The following is a 21,339-nucleotide window of genomic DNA, read 5'->3' as shown; positions in this document are numbered from 1 at the left end:
CATATTATTCTGCATTGAGGAAAGGTATTTTTTTCACCCAGTCACAAAGGTTCATTTTTCTGTTTGTCCCAACTGAATATGTCACGTGTTCTTGCAAAATATTTGGAGAACAATATACATGCATTTGGACCAACTGCACTTAAATGTCAATAGTTTTCAGTTGCTTTTTGAGAATCTGTTGCATGCTTCTGAGTCTAAGCTTTGCAGTGATTTGTTTGCTGCAATTAAAAATTAGGTATTTTATTGCTAAGCATCTTTGAATAAGCAGGTTAACTGACTTGAGAAGCCCTCATCTTTCTGGCATGTTAAAACAAGTCTGAAAAGGTCTGAAACGTCATCCATGAAACTCTGCTAACCAAAACAAACACAGGTTTTCACTCAGCTTGATAAAATGTCTGCCAGTCATGTACTAGCAGTTAGGTGCCACAATTGATCCATGCACGTTTTGAGCAGCATGCTAGGGGAGTGAAAAGAAGTTGGATCTTCCTGATTTGAGTGGAAACTGAAAGAGGTGAGGCTTGGGAAAGCTGGAGAAAATGTCATTTTGTCGCTATGTGCATCGACTTCATATAGATCTTCAATGCAATTACAGAATTGTTTGGGTTGGATGTGACCTCAGTCACCCAAGCAGAGTCAACACTGAGTACTTTGGTCTTCTCTGTGTCAGCTGAGTCACCTGTCCTGTTTTCCTTTTTGAGTCTTTACTGCTCATGTACTAGTAGAAGCTTTTCATGTTGCACTGAAGTCCCTTGCTTCCTTCAGCTTTGGTTGGGTTTTCACTTCCCTAGCAGGAACGCCTGGGCAATATTTCTGTATTCCTCTCTTGGTAGATTGTTCTCACTTCCTCCTCCTTAGGCCAAGCTGCTGATTGATCTGCCTGTTTTCCCAAGTGCTGGGGTGTACTTTTCGTGTGGCTGGAAGCAGTTGTCCTTAAAACCCCCCAGTTTTCTTGAGCTCTTTTGCCTTTCAGAACTGGGTCCCGCAGAATTCTACCTACTGAATAAGGCAGCCTGCCCTTCTGAAGTGCAGGATCTGTATCGGATGTGCCTTCCTCATTCCTCTAAGGACTTTAAACTCCACTGTTTCATGGTCACTGTAGTTGAGGCTGCAGCTGATCCCATCCCCAGCAAGTTCTTCCTTTTTTTTGTTGAAAGCAATTCCAAGAAAGTATTAAATGGGTTGGCCCATTTGACATTTGTTTTTCCCTGAAATCTTACAGAAGCCTCCTGGATTGTTTGTTTCCTGCTGTGTTGCACTTCCAGTAGATGTCAGGGACGTTAGTGTCCCACAATAACCAGTATCTGTGATTTTAGAGACTTTCTGGAATTGCTGAAATAGACTTCGTCTGCTTTCTTTCCCCGAGTAGGTGTTTTGTAGCAAACTTTGACTGTGATGTTGCCCATATGGACCTCTCCTTTAATCCTGACCCACAAGCTCTTAACCATCCTGTTGTCTGTCCTGTAGAACAGCTTTTTGTGTTCCAGCTGCTCCTTCAGGTAGAGGCCAGTTCACCTGGTGTCCTTTTCTTCCTGGCTTTCTTAAAGCTTGTATGCATCCATGACAAAGCTCCAGTCGTGTGAGCTATTCCACATGTTTCAGTTACTTCAGTCGTAGTTCTGTGTACAGGTACTTGAGGTGCTTCCCCTTTCAACATGTTTTATCCTAGACAGGGTCTGTCTTCCTCCCACCAACCTGACCCTTGTAATTAACATGTCTGAATCTCTGTTCCCTCCCTTAACTGCAAACTTCTGTCACCATTCCCTGATAGACCTCTCATTTAAAATGTTTGTCACCAGATTTGATGAGGATGCTCCTAACTATCTTTAACCTAGCAGCCCTCATTTCTTGGGGGTACTTGTGGCCATAAAAATTAAAACACTGCTTGCAATGCCAGTCCTGCAGCGAGTTGTTAACTTGCAGGATGTGTCTCCACAAGCCTTTCCTCCTTCACATGAAAGAGCAAGGAGAACAAATATCACCTGGGGTCCCACGTCCTTCTTTGCCCCTGGAGTCTTCTGATCACTCTTGATTTGCTCCAGGTCTCCTTTGCTAATAGCACAGGTGCCTATGTGAGTAGGTAATAGTAACAGTTAGGAAAAAAAGAAAAAGGGGGGGAAGAAAAGGCAATAATGGTAATAATAGTAAGGGGTAGTAGTTCAATAGTCCAAGGCTTGGAGGACCCTTGGCAATCTAACATGCTGAATCTGGCCAAACCTCCTTGACCAGCATATCTGGCAGCAGATGTTTGTGTCTCCTCTGCAGAAGGGAATCTCCAACTGGTATTACCTGCCACTCCTTCGTATTGCTAATACTTAGTTCAAACCCAGCTAGCTCCGATGCCTACCTTAATTGAGATGCTTGCTGCTTCTGCCTGTCATTCTATGTTGGCAAAAAAAAAAGTGGAAAATAGCTTAATATGCTTGTGTTAGCATAAGAAGGAGACTGTGGAACACTAGAATAATAAAAATGAGGTGTTGGGAGACAGGCAGTAAGAAAGGAACTGAGATTTATGAAAAAACTCTGAGACTTGGAAGGTTCAGACCAATGTTTGGATGCCTCTCATATCAGCTAATGTGTGCTGCGAGCTTCACATGCAGAAATGGTTGTTGAGAGCTATCCTGAGGTTCATGTGCTTCATCTTCCACTGACACGTTTACGGGCAGACAATGTGCATGAACATAATACTCGTACTTCAAAAGTTTCAGTTTTTCTAACAGTCTTCTATGTGGGATAAATTTCCAGCAAGTCGCTTTTGGCTGTTGGGTTCTGCTTTTGTTTGTCTTAGGCTTGCTCTTGTATCAGATAAATGAGTGCTGTAGTAGAAGCTGAGACTGAACTGTTTGCTATTTGTGGCTTTTGAAGCACTTTCAGCAAGCTGCCCTGTGATAGGGAGCACTACTGGAGCCTCGTTTCCTAGGAGTGTGTCTCTGAAACGTAGTACGTCCAGCTTTTAGCATAATTTTTGTTCCGTATTCCCAGTGTTCCTTTCTCAGAGTTCTGCTGTCTGAATGAGAAGCGGTTTGTGTAAGGTCCACTTTGAAATTATATTCACATGGAGCTGTCTGGCAATGAAGAGGCAAGAGATAGTAGAAGAATGTAGCGCTTCTTAGCAATGTCAGAACAAATTAATAACTTCAGGGACTTGTGGTTGCACTGGACTGTTATTTCTGCTTTTGTACTTGTTTGAAATTGTCAGCGGTAAGTAATGGCAGAAGAGCGAGAGAAACAAAACATTAATTGTACAAGTCCCATTTGTTTAGAAAATTAGTAAAAATAATCAACATCTGAATACTCATCTGTCTAGTTTTTCAGCCATGTTGTGTGTTTCAGCAGGTGTCAACTAAAAATCAGAGATTTTCTACTTTTTAGTGGTACAGATGTGTCGTCGCATCTCCAAAGTATGAATTCTGTTACCCACTACCCCCTGTGAAGAGGCAGATGTCATTGTGTTCCTCTTACCTGAATTGCTGAACACTTTGTGAAATCCTCAGCAGGTCCCCTTGCAAATGTGTGTTCTGTGGCTATCTGTTGTGGAACTTCAGATGGCAAAGTAACTGTTACTGGAGGTGCTGTCACAGAGCAGAAGTACTGCGTCAGTGATTAACCCTTAGTTCAGAATGAAAGCTTTTAATTTCCCAGGTTAAAGATTGGAGGCTTTTAAGGAAGTAACACTGTAGTGTATTTCTTAATCATTCACTATACTGTACTTAACGTCCCATCTTACTTCTTTAATATAGTAAAATGAAAATGCAGAAATGCAATTTGAAGATGAACTGGAGAATATTGTATTACAGTTCCCTAAGGAGGCGGTAGGGGAGAGAGGAACAAAAGAGTATGAAGGTCACTGAAAAACAGGTTGGGAATTTGCGTTCTTTGCTACTGTGCTTTCTAGGAACAGGTATCTACTCTGAATCTACCCACTTCTAGAGATGACGACTAGTAGTAATATTGTCTTTGTTTATGCAAAGCTTACCAAACTTAAAGATTACACTGTAATATATTTCACTAGTCAAATGATCTTGTTAAGAAGTTTAGAATGGCTAGTTTTACACGTGGAAATCTGAAAGGACCCTTTGGAAGGGAATAGCATCTATGGGAAGCCAACACAGAGATCAGTATAATTTAGGAAATAGTATTAATTCAACCTAGTAGCAGAAGATAAGTTGCTCAGATATGTTTACTGTGGTGAAAAAAGAGGCGATACAAACCTTTTAGAATTATCTTTGAAAAGATGTACACGCATTGATAAGAAATATTGCACCTAAATCTCTTTTGTACTTCAGATTGATGTTTCTTTGTTTTTTTTCTGGAATGAAGGTAATGCCATGCAAAGTAATACTGTGAATGACAGGAAGCGAAATAATCCTACCTAATTTGTAACTGTATGTTTGTAATTACAATTGTAAAGGTCTTATCTTATAAGCTTTTGTCTGGAATTTAGTATGTGCTGCTTTCTCTTTCTATTTTTTTTTTTTTAATAGCTGTTAAATATCCCTTTGTTTTGACATCAGGAAGAGAATCCAAAGACTTGACGCAGACCAAAATCTTAGTAAGGTAGAAGGATAGCTGTTGCAGTCAGATCTACTGCAGAAATGCACATCTCTAATATATGGAGAAGTACAAGTTATTATCTAACTTGAGTTAGTGCAGAAGTGCAAGTTAAAGCATAAATGCACTTTTTATAATAATTTTTAATTGTATTTTGTCTGAGGCTGTGATTCTATGGATGCACCAAAACAATCTATCTTCTTTACACTGGCCACTCTTCTTGTGGCCTGGCATCTTGTTGCGGCTATGGAAACATCTGTGTGACTGTGATGTGAAACATCTGTGGCTATGATGGGGATAAGAGCGTGAATTTTGGTAGATTGAACTGAAGTTTTTGCTTTCTGATCAAATGACAGAACTCCTTGCTTAAGGGGTACATGTCTTTAGAAGAAAAGTTGTCAAGGGTAACAGAGAAGGCTTACCCTCTTCTTACAAGTTGACATACTGGAAAGAGTGATATATTCTGAATTTTGACTGATGGATTCCAAATTATTACAGTGGTGGTACTGGATTTGTATTGTGCAAACTTTATTGTAGAAGGTTAGTTATGAGTTTTGGCTATGTGAAAGTTATTTTGGAATATTTTTTTTGAAGAGTACTGCTCCATACCAGTTATTTCTGATCCTCTTTGTACTTAGGAAAACCTTAAACCTTGAGATGGTGAGGTTTCCTTGCAGATGAAGCAGTTTTAAGAATCTGCTTACAAATAGACATATTAACTCCGGTTGTGTAGGACATACAGGATAAAGTGGTATCATGTGTCTACGGGTAGCCAAAGTGGATGTCTAGGTGAGAGAGAATAAGAAGTTGTGTGGCTCTTCCTCAGAGAGGTCTCCTATCCTCTTGTAGTTTATGTCTCAGGAAATTCAGAAGTGGCTTCAGTTCAATTGATCAAAGAAGTTCACACAGTCAGTTTTTGTTTTCAATTTCCTTTAAACTTTTGTAGTCTATTAGAATCTGTAGTATCTTAAAACACAGATCTTCATAAAGAACCTCATACTGTTCTTCATTTTGAACTTGCCTCCTGATAGTGGTGCTTGATCTCTCTTATTTCTTGTTTTGACAGTGAACAGTTGATCACTAATGCCCTTCTCTGTACCAGTCAAGAAGTTAAGCTTCTGTTGTTTTTCCCCTTTTTTCTCCACGTCCCAAATTTGTCTCATGGTAACAAAAAAATCAGTTAACAGTATCAGTGCTGGACAAGAATGAGTGGGGAAGTATGCAAAAGTGGCATGTAACTCGATAAAACAATGTTTGTTTTGGGCTTATGAATATAGGTTTGAGGCACTGAACATGTTGGCAAGAATCTAGACACTCCTAAAGTTTGTCAGCAGGAAGAGCTAAGTATGTGTGCGGTGCTTTGTTCCTGTGATGTAGTCTCTTGCAGGGCTGATAGCAAATCAGCAATAATCAGCTGATAGCAATTAAAGCATGCAAACCATTTGTAATTCATATAGTAGAATCTCACAAAGGTAGCTGTCAATGGATTTTGAAAGCCCTGGGTAAATACTCTTTTTGTTGTCACTGATCCATGTCTCCTACTCTGTCAGCATAGCTAGACTTAATTGATCACCCATTGGAGTGCAGTCTTTAGGTTAGATCCACCCCACGTTGAACATGGGTTCTGCAGGCTGTATAGAATTGGTTTAGACAGAAGAGGAGGAGGTACTTCTGGGATGCAGTTCATCTTTTGTATTTTAGAATTCTAGGTGAAGATGAGAGAATTTGCCATTTTAAGCATCTGTCCTTTTGGCTGATAGAGCAGTTAGACTGTAGGCTTAATATTAAAGTCAAATGCTGAGGAATAAATTTCTAACAATGTAAAAAGGCATTTATAAACAGTAGTATTTTGCAGCACGACAGGCTTTTGTTTTTATTTGGGTATTTTTAATATAGCATTTTTTAAGACCTCATCTGTGTGCTGGATTAGTAATTCTGTAGTATTGAATATGGAATTAAACTTCAGATAATGGTAAACCTTTACCTCTTGTTATTTGTAGATAAACATACAGGGGAACTTCTCTTGAAAAATGCCCCTCAAGACTATTCTGGTACATACAATTGTGTTGCCTCAGAGCTGCAACGGATGAATGTTCCACAGAGCTGAATGTCACCCCCAGTAAGTGTTTGCTATGTAAAGGTCACATAGTGTTTTGTGTATTAAAACTAAATAATCTTGTTTCTCTGAAGTCCTAAAAGGTTAAAAATAAAAAAAAAAGATTCTGTTGTGTAACTGATAGTTACCATTTCAAGTCTTTATTTCCCAAAATGTTGCTTTTTTATGCAGAAAACTGTAACTTATTGTTTTAAATGCATGTGGTGAAACATACTCTCTGTGATTCAGTGATACACTATTAACCCGCATCATGTGGCAACTTACTGTTTTTAATGTCGGGTTGAGCGAAAAGAAGCTGGTCATATAAATTTGACATCTAACAAACAGTATTGTTATTTATCTATTCTAGCTATAAATTCAGCTGGTATAATTGCTGGAGCTATTCTAGGAACTCTGCTGGGTCTTTCTGTACTGGCTTTTCTTGTCTTCTGTTGCTGTAAGAAACAGAGAGAAGAAATATAAGAAAGAAGTACATCATGATACCAGGTAATGACATGTCTCTAATTTCTGAGCAGTATTATTTGAAGATTAACTTCTAAATGTGTTTCTGCAACTGAGATATTTAACAGTTGAGACTTCTGTCTTAATCTGGAAAGCTTATTAACATACTAACAGCTTGTCAGAGAACTTGTTGTTCCGAATGTGGTGTAGGTAGTCATGTCTAATTTCAGTAAAGACTTAAAAAGCAGCGAATACTTTTTTTTTTAACTTTAATATGTGAGCCTCTTTTGGCTACTGTGTCAGAATAGAAAGAAATAAACTGAAAATCTGTTTTATAAGCTCACACATAGTAATAGTGACTGAAGTCTTTTTCTGCAGTTGTGTTTTTGTGTATTTCAGAGATGATGTTCCACCTCTAAAACGTCGCAGTTCAACAGCCCGCAGCTACATAGGCAGCAATCGTTCTTCTCTGGATTCGATGTCTCTCTCAAATATGAAAGGATATACCAAAACTCTGTATGGCCAAGTCCCAAGTGAAGACTTTGAACGTACTCCTGGTCAAACCCCAACCTTTTACACCTTCAAAGGTAGCTGCACCTAATTTAAGTAGAATGGGAGCTGTTCCTGTGATGATTCCAGCACAAAGTAAAGATGGATCCATAGTATAAAATATTATTAATTTAAATGCTGTTTTTTAAGTGTTCATTGTAAGTATTAGAGAAAACTACTGTGTTCCATCCCTCATTTAAACAATGGCATGCAATTTTCCTTGAAGAAAAGAACAAGCTAGTTTGGAAAGCCACCAATTCTCATTTTTTAATTTTAAACTTACTAGTATATGACAGTTGAACTATTTGCTAAAAGCATTGAAGTTCCTAAATAAATACCGGACACTGAAGGTATTTGGACCTCTGGTAGGTTGCTGAAGAGACACTGTCAGCTAATGTGCAGTTCTGAATTTGTAACAGTGAGACGCAAGTGAGAAGTAACAAAAGCATTTCATATCTAGACCATGAAGTTTCTCAGTAATGTTTGTTTGGAGCACTTCTTGAGCTCTTATTTCAGGGGCTACCAGTTATTTGATTGGTTTCATTAATGTAATGAATCTATTCTGAACTTAAAATTGCAGTGAGTGGAAATGTGACAGGAGACCTTGCAAGCTCTTTGAAACATTAATTTTTCTGTAATAACTAGTTCAGTCATGTCAGATAACTTAAGTATTAAGTTATCTGATGCAAGAGGTCCTATTGGGTTGTTGGTAGTGGAATCTAAGCTTTAAAATCTGTAGATCAACTGGTACTGTCACAGTGAGAATAAATATGTATCTCTATACAGGTCTTAAGTTAACTGTACCTTGCATTTTCCAAAGCCTGTTTAGATTTAGGCGGTGTTCGTTCTTTTTTCCAAACCGATTACCTAGAAGCTCCATGGGATTTTAATGAAAGCTGCTACGTAACTGGTATTTGATATCTGTCCTCTTGCTCTAACTTTGGAAACATCTTTTCCCATATACATGTAAGCAGTAGTTAGCCTTACTTAAGATGCTAATATTTTCTGTAAGAATTTGCAAGGAGTTTAAAGCTCGCTTCTCCTTGCCTTTTCAACTGCCCCAAATATTTTTATTAACAGTCTTTTAGACTTTTAAGAGCAAGAGCTGCATGCAACCAGAATCTGAGAGAAAACAGTTATCCAGAATTGTTGATACAAATCTCAAACTGTCTTGCTGTTTTTTCTCCTCTGAACATCTTAGACTGGCTATATACTTGAACCTTACTATTTGGAATTTACTTCTCAGATGGAGAAGCTTGGGTTCTTTTAAGTTCTATGATAACGATGTTAGGCAATTAATTGTTAGACTGTTTTAGAAAACAGTTAATACCAGTGACTTAGCCTTGCTTTCTTGTGTGTAAAATCTGTAAAACAAAACCAAAAGAGTGTGAAATATGTTCATCTGTTTCGTGTGATGAAGTGTAATCTTCTGTACTTTTATGGATTTCTCCTGCACCATAAAAAGGGGTATTTTACAGAAGAAAGTTAAACTACTTTGCTGGTATATCAGCTCAAACCAGTTTGACCACTGACCACATAGTATTGTGTAAAGAAAGTGCATGCATAAGGTTTGGGGTCATCCTGGGGGCACGCCGAGGAAGATTCGAGAAGACTCTAGAAGGAGAAGAGGGCATGCGCTGAAGAAGACACGCCTGTTCATTAATAGGTATTAGAAGACACGCCTATTCATGAATATGTATTAGCAAACAGGATCACGCTGAGGAAGATTCGAGAAGATTCTAGAAGGAGAAGAGGGCATTGCCGAAGAAGACACGCCTATTCATGAATATGTATTAACAGATAGGATATAAACCAGGAACAGGAACTGTACCGCGTGCGTCTTGGTGGAGCAGAGACTCCCGGCGCACCCAGTGCTGTTTGCTTGCCTCTATTCGCTTAATAAATTGTAAGTTTGAACTGGAATCCTGTTTGGGACTAAATCATTTATAACAGTGTCAAATCCCTTTGCAGGTTTCATTTTAAACAAAGTTTACAAGCTTTTGGTTTGGCTGGTTTTTACAGGTTCTTTAAAATACCAACCTTAACCACAGGAGGAATCTCAAGTTACTTCCGCTCTGATACTCTTGAAAAATCCTTTTGTGAGATGGAACCGTGGCTATTTGATTTCAGTGGGCTGGAGGCCATGAATGAAGCAGGGGCTCTGCATGGTGACTGAGCGCTACCACCCTGTGCTGCAGAGCACGAAGGAACAGGACAAACCACCAAATCCAGCAGTCTGTTAAGATCCACAATTTAAAAGAGGAAAATAAATTAAAAAATGGGAAAAAATCATGCTGCGTTCAAGAAATCGGAGGTGATACATAGCAAAAACATTCAACAAACAAGAAATACGGGTGAGCCCTCACTCACCAGGCCCATGAACCAGTTACAGGCATTTTCTCTTTTTCTAATGATTTCTTTATATTCCATACTTCATTTCGCAAATCACTGCCTCTGAGGCAAGAGTAGTCCAATTTTAAGCTGCACAAGTGATGTGCTTCTCATGCCAGAAGAAAAATCATCCACATTTCAATGCTGGGACCACTTCAGATTCTCCACTTAGTTGTGTCCCTGAGTTGACCTTTTCTTTAACAGACACAAAACTATAGGAAAACAGAAGACTGCAAACACTGAGACTATAGACACACTCACACACACACACATATATGCATGAGAAGCAACACCTTTTTGAAATAATCGTTCTGTACAGGTCTACTATACCTGGAACAGTTTGGTGAACATTTTGTAACTGGTGTCACAACAAATGCATTGCGCAACTCTGCGTCAGGGAGAGGATGTGTTACGGCTGGTGGTTCCGTAGCTCTAGGACTAGATTTAAAAGGAAAATGTAAGTGACTTTCAATCCCCTGAAGTCCGTACGTATCAGAACTCAAATTTAGTTGACCGTACCACCTGGAGGAAAATCATCAGACAGCTGCTAGCCTCTTTTCCACTCTTTACAATTCTGCCTGGGTTTCGGGTAAAAAAGGCAGAAACAAGGCAGAAACTGGGCAGGAGGAGGTAAAAGAGTACTATTTGGTCACATGATCAAGTCTATCAAAATCCGTACACCGATAGCTTGGACGGTAATCACAGCTTTACTTTCCGCTATCTTAAATTCTGTAAACACATTTGCCATCATGTAAACATGTATATTTGCATAAATAAGATCATTGTAGCAGAAAAACTCTCCCCAACTATTACTTATGCTGTGTTGCTTCTTCAATGTTACATATCATATGAGCAAAACAAAGTCAAACAAAGCTTCGTTCAGGTGCACCTTCCCTCCGAAACACTAGCATCATTCAAACGGATTTTTCTCTCTCTCTCGCAACACGTACCTCAAGACTAAACTCTGTGAAAAGGCTGCTCACCTAGCATAGCGTGAGAAACTGGTTTGCTGCTCAATTCCCACTTGAACTTCTCCAATTTTGGACAATACATTATGGACAAAAGAATGCACATTTCCTGCGTTAGCTTGTTTTGTTACTGTTGACAATGGTTTTGGTCTTGCGACTGTAAAGCAAGAGGGAAAAAACATCAGCCTTGTTGAATCAAAGCCATGGTTAGTTGTCCCTTATATTTCACCCCCTAAAAATTACCTTGACTTAAGACCGATGAAGGCAAACGGTAAGGCTTGGCTTTCTCCACAGCCACCTTCCTTTGAACTCTAGGCAGGATCTTGCCATATTGGTCTAGCATGGAATTTCTGGCAACCGCTCGCTCTCTCAAGCGAGGATCACGATCGTTCTGATCCATGAAAAGCGTAAAGCAAAAAGTTAACTGATTACATTGTACAGAACTATCTGTGCTGTTTCTAATTAGTGAATAAATTTCCTCCACAGGTCGAGGAAAATACACCCACTGCACACACCAGCAGCAAGTTCTGCCCATCAGCACACGCCAGCTTCACCTGGTAGTTTTGGCAAAGTGGAAGGAAGACTAGAGGAATAACAGAACCCACAACTTCAAGGTAAAACAGCTCTGGCACTCTGCAGAACCTTGTTCTGATACACTTGCTGTCACCTGCAATCCTCAAACGGCTGACAAAACAGCAGGCTCTCCCTTGTTTTTCCTGAGTCACCAATGTCCGAGATGACTGACTGTACGGGACAACTTCAAATGATGTCGGACAAAATGATGTGTATGCTAAAATGAGTAAGAAAAAGCTACCTACACACACCTTCTGGTTGGATGAAAGTTTTCAAATGGAGGATCTAAAATTTCCAAAAGCACCTTTTAAATTTGGTGCACTGGAAAACTAGGGTTCCGGAAAACAGCAAAGGCATCACAGATCCATAACAGAAGTTCACATAATACAAAGTTAATCTGGCTATTTTGAGAAACAGAAGTTAGATAAGAATTTCCGCCATAAAAGTGGTACAGTTAAAGTTTTGGAATTGCGGAGCACGCTATAACTTGAGGAAACAAAGATATCCAAAACACCACGCAAATTTTACCCGTGGATGGGCATGCACACTGCTCTCAGCTAGAAAAACAAAGTTGCATGCCAGATACAAGAGATGACACCCACCATACTCTTCATTCCACAGAAAGAAGTGACACAAAAAACCACTTTTGATCATCTATACCATACATATGTGAACAACTGCGCGATAAGACTGGCTGATAGAAAAGATGTGTATTTAGTCCTCAGATGCAAACAAACTATTGTAGGTTGCATCAGCAATGGTCTGTAACATTTCATTCTTAACTTCACAGAGCAGCTTTGCAGTAGTGAAGTATTCTGTTCAACGTTTAGGTTCAGCTATAACTTAAGGTGTAGAATCTTATTCCTAGTATTTCAACAAATGGTGTAAAAAACAACGCAGGATTATTACTGAGTACAATCAAAAACAGTTAGTTACACCTACACAGAAGCTTGCACACTTGACAGAACTTTTACACTTACCATAAGGTTAACCTTCATTGACTGATTCAACTGTAGTGCTGGGATATAGTTGGCACGCTGCAGATGGTGGACTAAAAGAAATTCATGATTCTGAACACCAGCACTGGTCTGTAAAAACTTCTCCAAACTCTCCTATGAGAAAGAACACATTTCAAAAATCTATTATGATTCTGCTTTTTCTCTTTTCAAAGAGACAATTAAGATTTTTTTTCTTGTCCACACATACTTGTTCAGTGTCTGTGAAAGGTAGCTTCAGTAAGTCTTCCATCAGTCCCATCTCCTGACAGATTTCATACATGTGTTTTAACAGCTCTTCTATGTTTAACTTAGTGGAATGTTGCTGCAACAGACTCCATGCCTCCACCATGCACCTGTAATTAATTTTTTTGAGATGTAAAGGAATAGTCTTAGTATAAGCAAAAAGATGCCCCAAAGTTACTGTATTCCATGTTTCAAGGAAATTTAGGGGATCGTGATTTACATTAGTCGTGCTCCACTTCTCACAATATTTGAATGCCAAAACGGCAGGATATATTTCTTTACCTATTGGACAACAACACAGTGAGGAAAAGGCGCACTTCACTGCTGCTTGACATTGATGGCTTCATCATCTGCAGGTATCTGAGGGCTCGCCTATGCTCTCCTTGGCACATGAGGGATTGAATAATTCTCGTATGTTGCCATGACACAGTTTTGATTGTAGCTGGGTGAAAGAGTAGGGCCAGGGAGTTCTGCAGAAGTTGGAGATCAGGTCTATTACAATATATACATACACCCATGCAACAAAAACATTCACAACTTTCTTAAGTGAGGGTGAATGGGTGTTAAGTAAACTTACATGACTCATGAAATATTTGATACAGGGTACGTAAATAACAATTCTTAAGTATTTGGCAGAAAAAAAAATTCACTTGGCCATACAGAACAAAGCGGGTGTTTCAAAAGGAGTGATTCACACTCTTCTAGGTTAATCAAATCTCTGTACACAAACATCATTTTTTATAAATACACTCCTAAACAACTAGTTATTCTCCCAGACAAACAGACTATATTAACATCATGACAGGCAAAGCACAACCTTCAGCATCAGAAAGAACATGAATTTGGGTGAAAAGTCTCTTTTGCAGACTTCTGTCTCAAATCTTGCTGCCACGACCGCAGTTTCACTGTTTAGAGTACTTAAAACACTGGTTTTGAGAAAGTGCTCAACTGGTGTGCTGAAAACAACCTAAATGGATGGCTTTGAAAATTCAAATACCAAGCATTATGAAAGATGCTTTCTTCTTTGTTTTAATCAATTTCCTGTCAAAATAATGAAAACAAAGTTTCAAATCATAATTTACTGCTGAAGATGTCGTAGCAGTACTACAAAAAGGTGTCTATGGTTTTAGCACCTGGTATTAGCTAAGCACCGATTTTTTAAAATCATGTTTTAGATGACAGCTTTGTACTGCAATGTATGTCTAATTAAACTGCAACATACTTACTTCATAATCATTGTGATCTAGAAGCCAAAAACCTTGAATAAGCTTAACAAGACCCCAGGGGATAGCAAAGGCAGTTGGGAAGGAGTCGACTGAAGTTTCCGTTTTATTCGGAAAGGAATGCATGATATCGAGCAGCAAGTAAATTGTCTGATATCAAGTATCTAATTAAGGCTAATAAATTTTAAGACCAAAAATTTATCACATTACATTTAGAAAAACATAATGAAGTAAGAATATAAGTAGGAAGCAGAAAATACTAATGTATAAATCTTGCCATTTTAAGCTATTGTAACCTGAAGATAGTCAGGTTCTAACCACAAAGTTGCATTCTGAATAAATAACCAGAAAGAAATACACTTTGATTTCTGTAAGGCATTCAAAAACGTTAACTTCAGGTCTTTAAATACTTCCGTTATAAACTCAGGTTCCCTCTTTAGGCAGCGGAGCTACCAACTGGACATTCAGAACATTTGAACATCCAATGCTTAGTGATTAAAGCAAACAAATTCTACAGCTGGTTTTTTCCCCTCAATTGCAGAGTATATTAAACAACGTAAATGACAGTGTCCTTACAATACAACTTGGCTCTGAATGATTAAAACTGGGTTTAAAACAGTATGTGGATCACTCATTGGTAGTGTCATTTTCTGACATCGTTTTCAGGGACATGTTCTAATAAGACAGCTCTGGGCTACAACAGTTTTTAAACCCCTTGCTCTCTTGGCTCCCCTCTGGAGTTAGGCAACAATCAACCAAAAGCAATTCTCTGTATTTCAGCAGCTTAAAAAATTAAGTTGCTGCGCAATGCCTTTTCTCTTCTCCCTGGTTATTATTCTGTGTGCCAGCACTTTTAACAGAACAAAAGCAAGCACTGTCAGCTGGGCTGGAAAATTGATGATTTCAGTAAAAAACAGGTACTGGTTCTAACCACTGTTAGAAATACGTTTGTTCTGAAGCTGCACGTTTCAGTGCATCATTCTAGCAAGTAGCCATTTGCTACAGATACGGGTGCTTCCAAAAATTAAAAACTGTGTTTAAATTTTGAGAAACCCTAAAGAGGCTTATCATCTTCAACATTTCTTAGTAAATCTGTTTTGTCATATCAGAAGGCTTTGCAACAAAACATTAAAAAAATAAATCATAAAAAACCCACAGTGCTAAGAAATAAAACAATCCTTCTGTCTACGACTTAATTCTACACTAAAGGTTTTCACTTGCATTGTGTTTGAGGCATAAATAGAAAAACGACATTAAACTTGTAGGTGGCAAACACTTAGGAACATTTATGTGCATGTACTGAAAGTGTAATAAAAATAATGAGAAAGGATACAATTGCATGTTTGTAGCTTTCTTCAATGTTTTCGAGCAAATAGAGATGCAGCAGCGCCTGAAATGAAAAAGTGGAAGTTTTTAAAAAACTCCTGTCTTTCATAAAATCATTGGTTTGGGGGCCGGGGGGCTGCTGCTGTTGTTTTCAGTGATGATAACACTCACATGCAAACTAGCAGGTGGGTATCTCCCAGTTCCTCCTTCATCTCTCTGCCACACCTTCTCAACTTGGTCTCCTAACTGCGAAACCATTCCATCAATCATCAAGCAGTCAGAATCCCATTTTCCTCTGGAACAAAAGGTAGCAAGGATTTGTGCAGAGTAAAACACTAATTCCAGCCTCTCAGATTTCCTCCAGTCAAAACAAAATAAAAGCTCCCATGAGGCAAAGAAAGCAGCAAACACACAAAGGCATGATTGTGACTTGAATTTCAAGTCATGAAAGAAATTTCCGAGTCAGATGAAAGACGTTCGTTAGTTCATATTCAATTATTAAAGGAGCTTGCAATAGAAATCCTAAAAGATCTCTCACTAAGGGAAAAGTTGCAATGACCTTTTAGTGCGTAGGTTTTCTTTTTTGTTGTGTTACTTGTAGTACAAGGAAGAGTAAACAAAGTTCTTTCAGTGCCAGAAATAACCACTCATACATTCTAGCAGAGGAAACATAACAGTATGAAAACATCAGGACTATTCTGCAACACAACTCCAGTGCCTCAAACTCAAGTGTTCCAAATCACAGCTGTGAGACAACATAATGGAAATTTCAGATTTTGTTCTCAGCATCTCTCTTCTGCTACTGAAAACAAGTTACTTTCAGAAAGCTGAGCATACAGGTAAAATCTTAGCATCATCTTAAGCAGCATTTATGTTTCTGGACACATACCAGTACAATTATGGATGGCTGAACTTTTAAAAATCACATTCTTCAAAAGTCCATCGCAGTCTTCTGCTGACTGCGACACTACCCTTTAATTTCCCGATGATAAAAAGCAGGAAAAGCAGGCTAGAGGCTGTATGCTTCTAAGGAACACACGGGTCTGTACAGAAGTCACCTGAGCAGTAAGCTAAGTAAGCCAAACCTCCCAGTCAATACCTAACAGACTGCAGCTTCCCCCTTAACTCATCTTGTTCACAGTGCCACAGCCTAAGCTTCTTTAGGTCCTTCTTTAGTGTTCAGCACAATTTCCAAAGAAAAACCTATTATCATCTAATCCGAGGCATTAGCAAGCTAGGCCAGGAAAGATAGTTTACATTAGGAAGTGACTTCTATCCAGCAGCCAGGAGAGTGCCGGGTGTGCCTAGTAACTACATGTAACTGACTATCTTGTTAAATTACACAAATGCACTTGCGAGTAGGAGATTGAGGCCAACACAATTATTCCCATCTGTTGCTCGTCAATAAAACAGATGGCTTTTTTTTTTTTCAAAACGTGCTTTCTTCTCTGTCCAAAACCATTGCTCTGTGAACGCTATGCTTTGCTGAACCGGAGACGACCAACTCTATCCTAATCACAACATCTTTTTCAGTAGTAACGAATTGTACAGGTTAGACAATGAATTAAGTCCGCTACCAATAAATGAGGACACCAACAAATGCTACTGAGCAGAGGTATATATAAACATTTTAACACAGGAAAGTAGCCTCTGTGTTCCACAGGACACATGCACCGAGAGTACTGCCAGCCAACGCATTAAGCATAGCAAATACAACTGTTGATATAAAAGCCATCCATTTCCACTTGTGAATTTGCAGTGGAACTGTTCTAGAGTTTTCCTGCAAGGCTTACCTTGATAAACGCTCAAGTTTCTGTCGGTGACCGGTATAGTAGCTCTGAATCAGAGGATAGTTGTAGAAAGGTCGAGACAAATGCATATCATCATCTACAGGCAATAAAGGCAGAGCAAGTCAAAGAAGTAATATCACATTTTTAAACTAGAACTTTTGACTAAAAAGACAGAAGATCACACAAGCTAAGCATCAGGAGCCTCCAACTCCCAAAGAAGCCAGTCCTATTTCTGCCTTTGCTAAAAGAGATGTAGGACACAAGACTCAGTGCCTTCTCGTCTCAAGTGCCATTTCAAGTTTACAGTTGATGTAGTGTTCAGAACATGCAGTGTAAGCTGAAGTTCACTATATAACAAAAAACAATTCTCAAAGGGAATGTGTTTTTGAAAATACCACATGAGCATCTGTAAGACAGTCAAGGCTGGCAATAGAATTTATAATCCATCCAAATAAAGAAGTATTTCCAAGGCGTAGTTTTTCCTCAAGCAACACATAAAAAGTTCAAAACATGCAGGTAACGCTTTTACTGTAAAAACAAGCATTCCAGTACTAGTTGGTTAATGGTTATTTGGTTAAAAAGGCGTGTAGTTCAAGCTGTGGACACAAGCAACCCCTTGAAGTCAGAGGCTTATTGCTATTCCTAAAAACATCCAGGAAAGACACCGGTTGCATTATTCCACACTATGTAAACCAGCAAAATCTCAATTTCACCAGAAACTTCAGCATACGCTCTCACTGAACTAACATGACTCGTTACTGTTAAAACATTTACAGAAGCATGGCTAAGAACATGTTCATAGGAATCCCTTACTGGATAGTCTCCTTGTTACAAATGTGTTACGGTTTATGCTCACCTAAAGCCTCTGGAAGGAGACTGGATCGACAAAACCAGATGACCACTTGTGCATACAAAGAAATGAGGCTAGTTACCACTTGCTTATTTGTCAAGTCTGCAAAACCTAAAAGAAGGCACAAGATGATTTTTGTGATGCAATTCCTTTCATTTTTACAAAACCCTCTTCATCAGACTAAATAGAAAGTACAAAAATAACACAGTAGAAATCTTTGTATTTGCATTTTTCACTCTGTACCTCTTTCTTATTAGAAGAAAAAACCCACATTCATCAACAAAACAAAAAGCAACCCCTACAAAGAACGAGTGGCTAAAACAAAAAAATAAATAAAGCCTGAGCTATTAAATACACTCATGAATAAGACATTTGTTTTCATGTAGCAGAGTTTTTTACTAGAGCAAAGGGATATTCTTTCTTTTTTTTTTTCTTTTTTTTTTCCCCTCAATGTGCCAAGAATAATTTAAAATACAAAAAGCGATAGAAACTCAAGTAACTTACTTTACAAAGTTACTCACTTATGCTTCCTTCATAGTTTTAGCAATTTGCAATACAAGATTTGCATGCAATTATAAATTGCTAGCTAAGAATGAAAAGGATTAATTTTCAGCATTACCACGTTCAAGTTGCTGTGACTTCAACCCAGTTGCCTACATAGGCTCTCGCTGAACGTAGCCTCCCCTACCCACTTGCATGAACTCCACAACAAACCGTTTCCCTGAACTCAAAGCATATTAAACGGTGGTGCCAAGTTCTCAGACTTAAGCCCTTTCTCCCAGCTAAATGTGACTGTCTTCCAACCACCAAACCCAAAAAAAGCTCGTGTTTCCACAATTACAACCCAAGCATAATTCCAAATCTTAATAAAACATAGCAAAGATTTAGTAACATTATTACAAACCTTTTTGAGTAAGCTCTTGTGCTTCTGTTAGAAAACAGTTTAAGACTGTGCTAAGGTTGCTCAAAAGCAACTGGCAGTGCTGAAGAGACTGTAATGTCTGTGGGTCAACGAAGTTGCAAGAGCCGTCAAAGAGCGGAACACCTTTTCAAGAATAAACATCAAATCATTAGCCTACAGCGCAACTGCAGAGTTTCAATGTACACCTAAAGTAACCACGTGCAGTATCATATACCGGCAGATTACTGCATAAGCTCAGTTAGAAAGAATGAGTTTATGTTTGCAAAATGACTATGCTAGTACTCACATATTTGGTCAAATTCATCTTTTGTATAGGCCACTTTGTTCCATGTCCACTCAAGAACAAACCGTAAATTAGCAGCGGAACTTGGCTGCTCTTTAAAAAAGTAAAACAAAAAAGAAATGAATCAACAACTTCAAACTAAAAACGACATGACATAAAAACAGCATAAGAACCATTACCTTCAGATGTCCAATATTTAATGCATCCAGTCAGAAGTTCTAAAGAACCTGTCTGGATGGCTGCTGACAATAGTGCTTCTAATTGCTCCTCCTAAACATAACAGACAAAATAAAATGAGAACCTTGCATACTTTCAGTATCTGAACCACCAACAGTAAATGTTTGTGTCTACCTGTGTCCTCATTCAGACATCACAAACCCAATTAGGACACATGCAACTAATTCCACATTCTTTTGCTTAATTCGAGCCGCAGGCTGGGCTGCCTACTGGTCTGAGGAACACTCTCACTTTTCCTCCGACATTTCCACTTACGGAAGGCTAATTCTAATCTTTGCTTCCATGCCTCTGCATTACACTCTCAATTTACTGAGTTCCAACTAACTGGCTTTGGGAACATCCTCTGCTAATACCCATTGTGCATTTTGTGCAGTTGAGTTTGCCGTCAGGAATGCACGAAGGGGACAGACCAAGTACAACTATGCAATGACGTTTGCAGGGAAACAGCGGAACTAAGGTCAAGCAGCTTTCTTGACTGTGACAACAGGAAGCAATTCTGACACCCAAAACGTTAAGTTATAATTTCTTAAATTGACAGAAAAGATGTGAAGCATTTCAATTCTAATAGGTTTAAATTTTAGGCTGTTCAGATACCATACTATCATGTAGTGGTAATCCTTTACAAGGATAATGCACAGACACGTGACATGAAGTAGCAGCTTAATTCAGCCGGTGTTCCGATACTTCTTTCAGGTGAAACGATTCTTCATAAAGTTTTACTTTTTTCTTTTAGGTTTTTTGATTGTTTGTTTGTTTTTAAACACATTCAAAAGTATCTTTCCCTTCTAGGCAAAATCGTTACACCCAAAGCAATTTCTACACATTAGAATACATATGGGGTATTCCCACCTTTTTCTGAAAACGGGTTTTAGACAAGGGAAACACACCAAATACTGCTTACGGTGGCCAACAAAACTCCTAACCAAGCTTCCGGACCACAATTCTGAAATTTGTCTTACTAACATGCAAAAGAAATCCCTGCTCAAATACATCACAGGTCTCTGAATGATACAGTCACAATTCAGCAAAGGTTATTGGTTCTTGATTTCCCAAGTTATATCCAAACTGAAGGCGACATAAGAACATCTCAATTTGAATGTAAGAGTCTACATCAGGCTTGCAAAGGAAACAGTCTACATGCTAGGCCAGCTTGCCAAGAAATTTATTTTAGCTACCACCCTGTGCAGAAGTGTTCTCTGCCCTACCACACTTCCACAAATCTGGTGACGAATCCAGGAGACAGGAAGATGAGGCCAGCAGGAAGACTGCTCTCCCTGTCCTTCTACTTGCTCCACTGGGCAATGACTAGCTAGCTGATCCTTCAGCTTAAGTTCCTGCCTGGGGGAAGATGGGCTGTGCACCACATAGGCTCCATCTCTCATGAAACTCTTCAGAGAGAAAGGTAGGTGCACTGCAGATGGGAAGCCTATGACAGAGGGGGGTGAAGTCACTATGGGGGGAGAAAGCAGACAGAAGGTCGTGGGTGTCATAAGACAAAGGTGATTAAGGTGTTGCAGCAACAAGAGGGCCGTCTAAGAGGAGAAAACTGGGCTACTGTAGCACAAGGCAAAGGCTACCGAGGTGAAGATCTGCTTCGAGAAGCTGCAGAAAAGCCTGCTGACGAAGGGGAAATGAGGACAAGCAGTGATGAAACTGTCACGTAGAGCTGACAACAGGAGTTGTTTACCACAGCCCACTTCCTTGGAAGCAAATGATCCTGTTTAGTGCAGCAAGCTGATGTTTGCAATAGGTCGCATCCGAGTGAGACACCCCCCTCGTCAGCTACTGCACTGGACCTAACACTTGAGAAAGTGATGGGGATCAAGGTCGTTCTGAGGGAAAGATGCTTCATGTTGCGCATGACCAGCACAGATTACACAC

The 21,339-nt window shown here is 39.1% G+C and overlaps 1 protein-coding gene across 1 annotated transcript in view; it reads right to left on the bottom strand.

The window, feature by feature from the left end:
* Nucleotides 1-21,339, bottom strand: part of LOC309404194 (protein ELYS-like) — a gene marked incomplete at its 3' end in the record, with an annotated part of 44,404 nt that overhangs the window by 8,409 nt on the left and 14,656 nt on the right. The window contains exons 12-26 of the mRNA XM_081998584.1: nucleotides 19,401-19,491; nucleotides 19,225-19,314; nucleotides 18,921-19,061; nucleotides 18,023-18,127; nucleotides 17,170-17,263; nucleotides 15,548-15,671; nucleotides 15,384-15,440; nucleotides 14,054-14,200; nucleotides 13,110-13,297; nucleotides 12,793-12,937; nucleotides 12,567-12,698; nucleotides 11,257-11,404; nucleotides 11,029-11,170; nucleotides 10,376-10,483; nucleotides 9,766-9,890 (exon numbers count right to left, since the gene is read on the bottom strand). Of these exons, the coding sequence (XP_081854710.1) occupies nucleotides 9,766-9,890; nucleotides 10,376-10,483; nucleotides 11,029-11,170; nucleotides 11,257-11,404; nucleotides 12,567-12,698; nucleotides 12,793-12,937; nucleotides 13,110-13,297; nucleotides 14,054-14,200; nucleotides 15,384-15,440; nucleotides 15,548-15,671; nucleotides 17,170-17,263; nucleotides 18,023-18,127; nucleotides 18,921-19,061; nucleotides 19,225-19,314; nucleotides 19,401-19,491 (1,837 nt within the window). The remainder of the gene's footprint in view (nucleotides 1-9,765; nucleotides 9,891-10,375; nucleotides 10,484-11,028; nucleotides 11,171-11,256; nucleotides 11,405-12,566; nucleotides 12,699-12,792; nucleotides 12,938-13,109; nucleotides 13,298-14,053; nucleotides 14,201-15,383; nucleotides 15,441-15,547; nucleotides 15,672-17,169; nucleotides 17,264-18,022; nucleotides 18,128-18,920; nucleotides 19,062-19,224; nucleotides 19,315-19,400; nucleotides 19,492-21,339) is intronic.

This window comes from Phaethon aethereus (genome assembly GCF_964289735.1).
Source record: "Phaethon aethereus genome assembly, chromosome: 3".
Lineage (NCBI taxonomy): Eukaryota > Metazoa > Chordata > Aves > Phaethontiformes > Phaethontidae > Phaethon > Phaethon aethereus.
This window is presented reverse-complemented; position numbering and strand designations above follow the sequence as displayed.